This window comes from Aphelocoma coerulescens, chromosome 5 (genome assembly GCF_041296385.1).
Source record: "Aphelocoma coerulescens isolate FSJ_1873_10779 chromosome 5, UR_Acoe_1.0, whole genome shotgun sequence".
Lineage (NCBI taxonomy): Eukaryota > Metazoa > Chordata > Aves > Passeriformes > Corvidae > Aphelocoma > Aphelocoma coerulescens.
In genome coordinates, this window is record NC_091019.1 from 31,725,611 (window position 1) to 31,738,218 (window position 12,608).

Here is a 12,608-nt window from a genome sequence, read left to right on the forward strand (position 1 = left end):
ACATTTTGGTGGTGGTGCTACTTTTATTTATTGTTGAAAGAGATACGGTCTTTCAGGTGATTAATTCAAAAGATACATGGTGCCCAGCAGCCTTTTGCTTTGGTCAACTCTATCTTCCAACAAGAAGATATCCCTGAGGGCTGTCTGCCCTGAGTACCTGGGCCCTGCAACCTGGCTGAGCAAGAACAACAGTGCTCCGCAGCGAGTGCTGAGAGCTACAGGGCAAATAGGTACAGATATTGCAGCCACCTGCAATAATCAGCTCTTTCCTACCCCCCGGCAAAGGTGCCCATTGTCCAGGGATGACAAGGAGGGCAGGGTTTGCCTTGGCTATCCCTGCCCTGCACTGCTCTTACGCACTCCCTCTACTGGGCAGACTGCGCAGAGGGGACAGGGTTTGTCTGGGTCACTGCTTGTTCAGGACATCCGCAAGAGCTGCACAACTTGGAAAATCCTGTGTCTCCCTTATAAAGCAGTTGAACTTTATCTGAAGTCCTGATTTCTCACCCCAAATTATTCAGTGGCGTCAGTGTGCAGGCACTAAGGCAAATATTCCTTCGTGGTGGAAGGAGGAAGATATAGCCTGTCCCAAACAAAAATCCCAATGGCAGTGAGGGGAGGTAGATGAGCCAGCAGCCTGGTGACTCCTGTCACCTCCTGACTCTCGCTTCCTTAATGGCTGCAGGCAGTACCTAAACACCCTGGAAATGGTGTTACTGCAAGCAAATGAAGCTGCTACCCCATTTAGCCTGGTACCCTACCTGAGGGTAGAAACAGTCAATTTGGGAAAAAAATGACAACCACACTACATGCAAGGCCAGGCTTAATCCTCCTTGCCTGTCCGCTGCTTCTTCCTAACCATCGGGCAGCCTCATGCCACAGCCCTGACTCACCCAAGCCACTTGACTATATGCCTTCACATGGTTTTCCCATTTCCTTGGCAGGCTCAGTAAAACAGACTGGGGTACACTCAAATGCTGCATCAGTACCTGTGGAGTCACATACTTGTGGTTCTAACACAGTGACGTTTGATTTTATAGCTGAAATAGAGTATCTGGGGTTGGTGGTGGGGTGTGCATGGTTGGTCCTTTTCCATCTTTGAGAGTTTAAGTGCACCTGATGTCCTGTCTTGTTATTTGAACAGTGACACCCCCAATTATCACATGCATGCAGAGAGTAAAGGGTGGCACTCACAGTGCAATAATCTGATGCCATATGTGGCTTCCGTTATTTGAAAATACTTTATCATTCAATTTCAGATGCAATGGGAACACGTGAATGCAGAAAAGGCGTAGGGAGAAAAGATGCTAATCATTCCAGAGTAGCTGGGACACTCAGACAAACACTTGGCTAAGGAGAGAGAACCTTTTCTTCTGGCTTATCTTCTGCCCCTGGAGCCGGGGAGGCGGGCTGGGAAAGCACGCTCATGAGAGAACTGGGAACGCTGTGAAGTGACAGCTTGCCAGAATAGGAGCACCATCCATTTTAATAACCATTTGGCTCAATCTGAAAACCAACCAACCAGACCAACCTGACAGTAACAAGAACAAGCTCCTTTTACTGCAAGCACTCATGAATTCATGCCCAAGGCTGGATCTCCTCTTCAAGGCAAAGGGGAGTTTTGTCTTGGTAAAAATTTCAAAGCTATTCACTATAGCTGGCATCTGAAAATCAAGTAACATCAAAGAGGGGGTACCCAGCCCCACAGCTTCAACTCCAAGGCAAATTCTCTGCCACAAGGAATCATCCTGAAAACAATGCATAAGCAGGGCTTCCTATGGGATTTAGAGCATTTGCAAGAGAGAAGCAGGTATTTCTGCTTAGGAAAGGAGCAGACACACATGACTGTGCCGGAATTTCTGCTCAGTTATAAAGTGCAAATGCACTCCCTGAATCCCTGCACTTTCTGAAGTGCAAGCTCAGCCCCAAGTTCATAAGGAGTAAGGTGAAGATCCTGCATTGCCTCCTCTCCTTCTGTAGGAGACAGATTTCCAGTGGACACCGCGTGCATGGGGGCGGGGGGGAAGGGAGATGTCCTTGTGTGTCCTCTCCACAGGTGCCCTTTAAGCTGAGCAGGACTGGCACAGGGACTGTCAGCACAGAGGGAACAGCAGCACTGATCACAGGTTCTTTGTCCTTTACAAAACAGCATGTAAGGTCTGGAGAAGGCTGATAATATGGTATCCTAAAGTGTTGTCAGTGGCATAAACCATTCCAGCCTCATCCAGCTTGTAATTAAAACTGCTGTCACTTGCAGAAGATATCCCATAATGGCATTTATCCCCCACAGCTCCCCCAAAGCACAGAAAGCTCCTGGACCTCAGCGTGTGTGCTCTTACCTCCCTGCAGAGCACTGCAGAGGTGCTCGGTCACTGCTGTTCAAAGACGTCCCCCAGTGAAAAGGCTGCTGGGGAAAGACAGGGTGGGTAGCGGGGGAGTGGTTGCTTCTGAGGTACATTGTACAAAAAAAATTAATTTAAAATCCTGATCAGGAGGCAAAAAATGGATGACTCCAGAAACAGAGAAACAACTGTCAAAATAAGGGCAGCATTGTATCTCCTTCTTGGGGATGGACACGATACCCCTAGCTTGACAGTGAATTCATCAAGTGACTATCTGAGGTTGGAATCCAAGCACATTTCTCTCCTTGCCTCACTAGCTCCATGCCAGTATCCCATGCACCTCCCGTCTCAGATCTCTAACCATTCACAAATCTTCCATTCACCAAGAAGTATCTTTGAACATCTCAGCTGGGAGAGGAAATGAATGAAAGTGATAGGTAAAAATGAAAATGCAGTTCAGACAGGGGCAATATTCACATCTTTGTGTTGTTTAATGGTCAGATCTTCGGCATGGCGAGCTTGGCGTGGCCAAGACCAACAAAAATCCATTCTTGGTGAGCAAGCTGGGGGCAGACAGATACTGCAAGGCTGTGTGCTGGGGCACTGGGCGCCTGCCAAGGAGACCGCAGTCCCGGTGGGGACGGGGGAAGCGTCCCGCAGGCCTCCCATTCAGCCTTCTTCCCCTCCCATCCCCCGCGGTGCACCCCGGCGTCCACGGTGCAACTCCCTCCTTCTGGTGCCTTTCAGTTTTGCGGGGCCGGAAAACCCTTTTGTCGCTGCAGCTGAGCAGCGCCCGCCGGCCGTGAGCAGCGCCCGCGGTGCGGCTCTGCCCGGGCCCACTGAGGGGCCGGCACCGCGCCCGCGCTCGGCTCCGCGGGCCCCGCGCAGCGCGGGGCGCTGGCGCCGCCTGCCGGGCACCACCCGGTACTGCCCCGCCCCGCACCCGGCACTGCCCGCGCCCGGCACTGCCCCGGCCCCGCACTCGGCACTGCCCCGCACCCGGCACTGCCCCGCGCCCCGCACTCGGCACTGCCCGCGCCCCGCACCCGGCACTGCCCCGCCCAGCACCCGGCACTGCCCGCACCCGGCACTGCCCCGCACCCGGCACTGCCCCGCCCAGCACCCGGCACTGCCCGCACCCGGCACTGCCCCGGCCCAGCACCCGGCACTGCCCGCACCCGGCACTGCCCCGCACCCGGCACTGCCCGCACCCCGCACTCGGCACTGCCCCGCGCCCGGCACTGCCCGCACCCCGCACTCGGCACTGCCCGCACCCGGCACTGCCCGCACTCGGCACTGCCCCGCGCCCGGCACTGCCCCGCGCCCCGCACTCGGCACTGCCCCGCACTCGGCACTGCCCGCACCCGGCACTGCCCGCACCCCGCACTCGGCACTGCCCGCACTCGGCACTGCCCGCACCCCGCACTCGGCACTGCCCGCACCCGGCACTGCCCGCACTCGGCACTGCCCCGCACCCGGCACTGCCCGCACCCGGCACTGCCCGCACTCGGCACTGCCCCGCACCCGGCACTGCCCCGCGCCCGGCACTGCCCGCACCCCGCACTCGGCACTGCCCGCACTCGGCACTGCCCGCACTCGGCACTGCCCCGCGCCCGGCACTGCCCCGCACCCGGCACTGCCCGCACCCCGCACTCGGCACTGCCCGCACCCGGCACTGCCCGCACCCCGCACTCGGCACTGCCCGCACTCGGCACTGCCCGCACTCGGCACTGCCCCGCGCCCGGCACTGCCCCGCGCCCGGCACTGCCCCGCACCCCGCACTCGGCACTGCCCGCACTCGGCACTGCCCCGCGCCCGGCACTGCCCCGCACCCGGCACTGCCCGCACCCCGCACTCGGCACTGCCCGCACTCGGCACTGCCCCGCGCCCGGCACTGCCCGCACCCCGCACTCGGCACTGCCCCGCACTCGGCACTGCCCGCACTCGGCACTGCCCGCACCCCGCGGAGCCCTCCTGCGCTGGCACTGCCTCGGAACTGCTCGGGAAACGCTATTTAGGGAACACGGGGCTTTGGGGGGCTCGGTGTATTTACTGAATATACCAGCTCTCCTCACTGCCTGAACTTCTTTCCTGAAAACTCTGGGAAAAAAATATTGGCAACAAGTTTCAACCATTAGGGGTCATGCAGGATATAAACACTTTCTGCAGGTAGAATTCTTTTCTGGCGAACTCCATGTTCAACATATGCTCACAATCAATAGGGCCCTGGGCGCCTACATCCATGCATCGCCAGCTCCACAGTGCATTCCCACAAAGTGTCATGTGTTTCCCACTGAGGTCTATAAACAGGTGTGCAGCGTCCTTTCCCTTCGGGTGAAATTCCCATGTCCCGTACTTCCACTTTGCTGTTTCTCTTTCCAGCTGACACTCTTTGAAGCTGGGGGGAAAACATTTCAATCCAGCAGCTAGATGAACATCTCAGCAATCTCATGACATCTCAGAAGATTCCCAGGTCATAAAAAATGTATAATAACTCTCTGATGCCCTTTCTTTTCTTATCATTTCTTTTTTGTTTTGTTTTAAATTTAAGTTCGGCATTTTGTCTGCTATATTTTGGGTACTTCAAAAAAGCACCAGAGTCAAAACAAATTGTAGATGAAAGATAGCAAAAGAGATAAGAAAGAAAACAGAGCAAGGAAAAGAGTTAAAATAAAACCAGAGAGAAACATACCCAACTGACTGGCTTTCCTGCTCCCACATAAATAATGGACAGCAAGTAAATAAGTAAGTTACAGGGCTCAGCCAAGCCCAGGAGACTGGTGGACATGATCCTCCAAGTTTACTAGAACACAGAAACCCAGCTGGAAGGTTATCTGGGAGGTCATTGAGTCTAGTCTCCTGCTATTTCTGGCAGTGCCTCACCCAAGACCTTCACCGGGACCAATTTTTCCTCAGCTAGGAAGATATGGAAATACCTCACCACCATCAGGCCCGTGATTTGGGACTCGCACCACTGGGTATAAGAGCAGAATTTGGTCCACTTGCTATATTACTGAATTACATTCATTTCAAGGAATTCTCAAGCACACACATCACAGAACTTTTTCTAGTGCTACCATGAATTTCTAGGTTTTCCAGCAGTCACTTTCTTGATCTGCTTTCAGTTCAACACAAGGGCCTCAGCGCTCCGGCCAGTGTTAGTGAAGGTCCTACTGATACTCCCAAGAGATAGCACCTTCCCATTGCAACAGTTCCGAGATCTCTGGGTAGTTACTGGGAAGAGAGTCCTGAAAAGATTAAATGTGAATGTTACTTTTCTAGCAAGGTGCTAAATGCTATGCCCTCAGAAAGTTTCTTACAGCTCCCCAGGGTTTGGGTGGGATTCATCTCACTGAACTGTAGTTGTCTACCATGCAGACACCGTCATTTGAATCAATCTCTCCAAGCTTATGGTAACAAGAGATGGGCGCTTAACAATGTATTTTAGGTGCTTTTAGCTTTGCTTCCACTTAAAGCTGAAACAAATCCTTCTCAGGTGATTCACTGACTCCTCTTCAGCTTCTCTTCTCTCTCTCTAAAGGGAGACTGGATAAGAAGAAAGCATGTGCTTCCGAGCTTAGGTGAGGCAGATCCCAACTTTGCTGTTGAGCTTCCTCTCTCTAGCATCACTGCTAACAATCCACTCTATTCCAGTTTTCTTCATTAATCTTTCTACCTTTGCAACCTGTTATTTCAAGCTTTAAGCAGGCTTGCTAATGGTATCCAATATTAGATAATATTACCACATAAGCCAGTACCATCATAATGATACCATAAGAATGATGGCAAAGTTCCCATACTAAGAATGATGCCAATGTCTTCCACAAAGGATGCGGGATTTATACCTGTCTACGCCAGCCCACTGATTTGCCACCTCCCTTCACTACATCCCAAAATTAAAGAGAATGTGCATCACCAGGAAGAGCAGCTCTGACTGACCAAGGAAGGTACAGGTTTGCCTTCTCATAATCAAGTTTTTCTCCATTTGTTTGAGTAGGATGAACGTGGGGGATAGACGCTAGTCATAAAGCCTGATGGATTTCATTAGCACAACCCCAGATTTATTTCAGAACACTTATTTGAAGAGTATTTTAATATAGTATATTAATTTTGCACTTCATCACTACAATTTAATTGCAAATGAGTGCCACTGTACATAACTTCACTAAGCATATGCAAGTTCAGTACCTGTTTAGCAATAAAATTTCAAGCTCATTTATGTAATTAGTAACACTCCCTTGTTTTCTTACAGGCTAACTTTCAGGTTTTTCAAAACAATAAAGTGCATTGAGTTTTCACTGTTTTGCTGCTGCCATGCTTTCTGTTCTTCTCCTTGGACAGGGAAACCTGATAAATAGGATGGTAAGTTCCACTCTCATTAAAAATCACTTTCTGGGGAATTTCCCTTTCAGATCTTGCAGGCTAGCAGACTGTACTACAGTGACAATTGTTCACATGCTTTAGTAATGTACTTGATTTTCTAAGTGAAAAAGAATGAAAAAAACACGAATTAAAAAAAAGGCTGTGCAATCAGGTTCTTATCTGGTGTAAAAAGAGAACATCAAGCCTGCTCACTACCAGCAAAGGCAAAAACCCAATTGACTGCGTGCTCACGGGCAGCAGATTTCCTCAGCCCAAGAGGAGGCTCAGCTCTGCCAGTGAACCTGCAAGCTTCTCTCACCTTCCCTGCAAATGCTCACTCAGCCTTCTGGAACACCTTCTGCCCCAAAAAAACCCCACGAGAACCTGTCCCTGTACCCATCCATGTGCTGAGACACAACCACAGCACTGCAACAAAGCCCCTGCAGTATAATTCAGACTGTAAAAAAAGTGGGGTTTACTGGCTCTCAGCCTGATGTAGAATCACGTGGGTATCGACATAATTTTTCATAAATAAAGTTTTGACTTCTTCACAACCTGAGAAGTCAGGTACTCAAAATCCCCACACAGAGAGTCCTGTTAAGGTGAGTCAAGCTCTTGGACAGTTAGCAGGTACCAAAATTAAAAGCAGTTGTTGCAAACCTGACTTGGTGAGTGCCAATACTGCAACAGTTCCTAGCCACATGATGACCATACTGTTACCCTGACACAAGCCCTGCCACAAAGACACATGTAAATCCTATATATTGATAGGGACCTCAGTGATGATGTGCTGCATCTCATCACATCATGCGAGTCTGCAAGCCCTTGTGTAAGATACCTGACAACACTAGCTCTGCTAAACACTCTTTCTGAGATTACTTACATAGGTCTAGTATAGGCATCTGTAGCAGTGCTGTGGGCCAAATTCTGCCATTCTCATCTTTATTCAAATGGGTGTTTTTAGCAGTTCAAGACACACCAAACATTGCATTTCACCTATGCAAGAGAGTAGGATTGGTCCCATTCATTTAGTCAAGTCAAAAAAGGTTTCACCTGAGGTTTTCTGAGCTGAATTCTGATTCCAGGAAACGAAGGAACTGGTCTCGTCCTACTGGGTCCTTCAGCACCTCATCCATGGAGAAACCCCATCTTTTCACACGCTGCTGACTAGGTTCTTTGCTGTTTGGAGAGAGAAGGGTAAAAACAGATGGAATGTGCATCTCTGCCTGCTGTCCGAGCAGCTGCTGCTGTTTCTGCTAAGTGAAGGGAGGGAGATTATCAGATGAGATGTTGGTTTTTTCTCAAGATTTTACAGATATACAAGTTAGCAAATAACACAAAGAGGCTATAAAGACCAAGGTCATCATTAAAGCAGCAGTACTATTTGGGTGCTACACACATGTTGAACTAAGACTGTGAATGATATTTTTTTTAGTTTCTGGTAGGTTTCACTTGAAAAATAGCATACCATACCTAAATGATTATTCATTATGCACTTCTTGCATATCTTCTCAAATGTACCTTAGGATTTCTTACACATCAAGGCAGAAATTTTCCAGCAATGTTCCCTGGGTCACTGGTGAGCTCCAGAGCATTTCCTTGTGTCCCACACAGTGCTGCCTGGTCACTTGGAACTGGCTTCAGATTTTCAGATCCACATTTGCATTAGAAAAGCAGTTCCACTAAGAAGCAATGCAGACAAAGTATCTAAAATGATTACTGGTTTGTAGTCTTTTATTTTTCAGTGCCTCTGATTTTTGCATACCTAAGTCTCAGAAGACTAAAAAGCATCTTCCTCCTACTCTCCATGATAATCAGACTTTTATTTTGTGTCTCAGCTGGGATATTGAGATAGAGAGGCACCCAAAATCACTAGCAACCTTTCTCCTTAATTATTTCTTAATACAGCCCAACTTACATAAGCTATTGTTTGAATTGCCAGACATGTTGCAGAGATGCCTATGGGGGGAGGTGGTGCCCGGGAATCGCAACGAGGATCCTATGAGACAGTCTGCATCAGAGCGTAATCTGGGCTCACAAAGTGTCTGAAAGCTTCTGGTGTGATGGCGTCATACTATGAGACAAGCATTAAAACACAGCTCAGCTGCTCACACTTGTGACAGCAGAGCCATTGTTAACAGTACATATCTATTAAACTGTGCGTCTCGTCATGTCCACAGTGATTCCTAATCATGGAGCCTTAGGGGACAGTGGCGATCTGTGCTGAAGACAAATAAGCCAAAGGGGTAAATAAAATGCCTGCTTTGATTTTCTCTTGGTGTAAAGGCTAAGCAAAATTGATAGGCATGTCCTCACTTGAGGAGCAGCACACTTGGGATGGCTCCTCCTGCGCTCCCTCAGGAGCCAGCAGTGCTGCAGACAAGGGCGCAGATCCAGCCTACCCATTATGTGAGCCAGCCAGGACACTGGGACACAAAAGCCATGCTTGTGCAGAGCCATGCACAATCTAAGCTCAGGGAATTTCCTGCTGAATCCAGAGATCTGTACCTGCTCTTCTTGCAGCTACACAATGTTCTAGCACAAAAAAAAGGCCAAAATGCTGTATAAAACTGAATGCTTTCCATGGCATTTCCTGAGTCTTGATTGCCATGAAGGATGAACTCTAGTGGCATGGGGCTACCCATACTCTGCAGCCAGCCTTGCCACTAGAAGTGAGAGGCTCTTTGTTTTCCTGTGCAAGGGCTCTGCTTTCCTAACTGAGGAAACAGCTTTGCAGGCAACACAAGGGGATCTCAGGGATCATTTAATTATTCATGCAAGTTGCAACTAGATGCAGATGCAGTGAGTTTTTTTACAATAGAGAATAAAATGGAAATACAGAGCTGTTTGTTCTTCCATCTCCCCACACTACAACAGCTTTCTCTTTTTCATCAGCAGGAAATCACCTTCCTTAACTCTAAAATCATAGCAGAAGCCAAGCATTTATTTTAAATTCCTGTAAGGCTGTGACATCAGGTTAATTGTATTCTTCAGGGACACAGACATCTTTCCTGGGATTTGCAGCTACCTCAACAGATGCAGAAATAATGGATGCCTGGATTACCTTGTGGGTGAGGGCTTCTGCACAGCAGTATTTTGCAAGGGCTGTATCAGGTACTAGCCCTCCTAGGGAGGATGGAGAAAATGAAAGAAGCTAGCTAAAAAAGAAATCCCAAATATTAAAATTATGTGAAGAGGGGCAGAGATTAGGAAAGTAATGGATTTCTGGGACTACCAGAGAAGCAGGTGAAAACAAGTTTCACATCCCAAACTACGCAGTTTTTAAATGGGGCAAAAACCTTGTCCTTTTCTTGGAACATGATTGCCTATGAATCAGTTTTCTTGGCCAATAGCATCTCTGAATTATTATTCAATAACACACAGGATTAGATTTGGCATTCTCTTATCAAGCGAACTCCAAGTTCAGATTTGGTGCCAAATGGCAGCAGCTAAACACTGGAGAAGCTGCTGAGCCCTTGCCGTTGTTGGCCACAGGATGTGATTGAGTAGTGAAGGTGATAGGGGACATGGTGATTCCATTCAAATTTGCTGTGGGAGCTGCTAGGCATAGTGGCAGGCAGGACAATTCAAGTCCCTTTACAAGGATTGTGAATAGCCTGTGAAGGTAAGAGACACAGACACAGGCCACACTTCCCTTGCACCAGTGTCACATGGGCAAAAACATGATCTCTGTTGCAGTGTTCTGCTCGGGGGTTTTTTTGAGAAACTTTCTGAGGTGCAAGGCACTGAATGTCCTACAGTCGTTCCTCCCTCTTTTCATCTATTTGACACCATAACAGAGACAAGCTAGCTTGTTCACCAACAGGTGAGGCCCAAAGTCACTCTATCAGCCTATTATAATTCTGACCTGTCAAGTCTCACACATCTCACATGAGCTACATTCTTCTCAACAACTGGTCACATTCTTCTGGCTCCTGTGCCAAACACACTTCTGCACAGCAGGAATGACCACTACTCTATAACTGATCCCATTTTGCCAGCAGCATCTTTCATGGGATTCCAGGACATCAGCAAAGCTGGAGCATTGCAGCTGGGGAGGAGCAGGCTCTCAAGGGTCAAATGAGATGCGCTGGAACAAGTTTGCCTTAGCAGTATCCTATAGCTGTAGGCTCCTAGACATGAGCCTGTGCATGTGCATGAGAACATCCATTACCTGACTTACAGAGCACCATACATCAAGCCATATGGAAGTGGAAGGGCTGAATAATTCACAGACACCAGTGATAAACTTTAGCTATGTTCTTGAGTCTTGTAGTTACAGACATACAATTTCCTTTCCAAACAGGGCAGTGTGAAGAGCATATAAAAAAAATGGCAAGACAACTCTCACATTAGTTAAAACTACCAATTATTTTTTACCTCATTTCAATGTCCCACAATGCTGCATCATCACTTATCCAGGGATTGGAAGGCTCAGCAGGAGTTATAAAGGGGTCATATTCCACATACTGCTCTGTGTAGGCTATTAAACTGGCAGGTAAGAAAAAAAAAAAAGAAAAGAAAGAAAGGGTTTGAATGCTCAGTCACATGTCAGAGAGGTACAGCTTTTCTTTTTATCCTGTTGGGGTTTTTTTGTCTTGGATTTTTTTGTGTGTGTGCTTCTTTTTATTTGTAGGGATTAGTCAGTTTCTCAGCAACCACAGGAGACCCTTTTCCCAGGGATGAGGCATGCAAGGATTTCTCCGCAAACAACCACCAGCTCACTGCAGTGTTTTCCTCAACAGCAGCATTTTCCTCCAGCTTGTCTCTGTTGAGATGCCTCCAAAAAGCCTGATGAGGCAACAAGTGGATTGCTATGGCAGGACTTCCCCCAGAGAGCCATGGGAAAAATATGAAGCATGTGTCATCCTGTTCATTTGCTGCATTTTACTATTGCCTCTCATCCTTTTCATTTTTGCAAACTTTTGCACCCACATAAATTTATGCACTATGAGAAACTCACCTAAATAGGGTCATGGGCTGCAGCTACAAATATGTTTAAATCTTCAGAGGATCACAGTTCTGAGCATCAAAGCTTTGCCTATAGATCATTTTTTAGTTATGTTGATATAGTATTTATACTAATAGCACTACTGTAAAATACTTCCACAGTAATAATTAACTTAGACTATAATAAATTATATGCACGTTGGAAAAACACCTGGCCTTTATACTGGCTTGCTTCATGGTGAGTCAGTTAAGGCATATAGCTTCTAATCCTCTCGAGGATGAGATTCAAAGAGCTTTCTGGGAAAAGGACTGTGTCTGCTTGCATAAACGATTCAGAAATTCCACTGGGGTTGGGGCTAAGAGCACATTTTTACAAAAGAAAGATAGCATATATGAAATAAATCAAAAGAAATTTCTCCTGGTCTATACTGGAAATACTCTAAGGCACTTTATTTTTTTTTGCCTACGACTGCCAAGTAATTAACTAAGTTAATTATGTCTCATCATAGTGAACAACTAATGTACTTGCACTGTGATTGTCCACGGTAAACTTTACCTCTGGTCCTCCACATCTCAAAAAGGCAGGCGAATGAAAAGACCCTGTGAAACAAAGGGTCATAAAAGGCAGAAAGTTTCCCTGACCTGCTCTATAGTAATTATTTCTTTTTGTTTGTCCTCGCTCTTATCATGAGGCATTAAAATCATACACTTTTGTAACCACAGCAGGTTCCCATTGCCCCTGAGGGCACTCGGGGCTGTCTCATCTCATTTCATTAATTACATTTCATGACTGCTGTGGGTCAAGGGTTGGAGGAGGGAGCAGCGTCCAATTTCACAGAGCAGCAGCAGTCCCCTTAGACATCAATGAAAGAGAGGGCTGGTTAAAAAAGAAAAGAAAGCCAAAAAGGATCAATCAGGAGATATCTGCTGTGAAACCTGAATTGCTCCTAATAA

The 12,608-nt window shown here is 47.8% G+C and overlaps 1 protein-coding gene across 9 annotated transcripts in view; it reads right to left on the reverse strand.

Moving 5' to 3' along the window:
- RGS6 (regulator of G protein signaling 6) overlaps nt 1-12,608 on the reverse strand; it is a 297,223-nt gene that overhangs the window by 68,144 nt on the left and 216,471 nt on the right. For all 9 annotated transcript variants that reach the window (XM_069017516.1, XM_069017522.1, XM_069017520.1 and 6 more), the window contains 2 exons: nt 11,085-11,195; nt 7,758-7,883 (listed from right to left, as the gene is read on the reverse strand). In XM_069017516.1, coding sequence (XP_068873617.1) covers nt 7,758-7,883; nt 11,085-11,195 — 237 coding nt within the window. The remainder of the gene's footprint in view (nt 1-7,757; nt 7,884-11,084; nt 11,196-12,608) is intronic.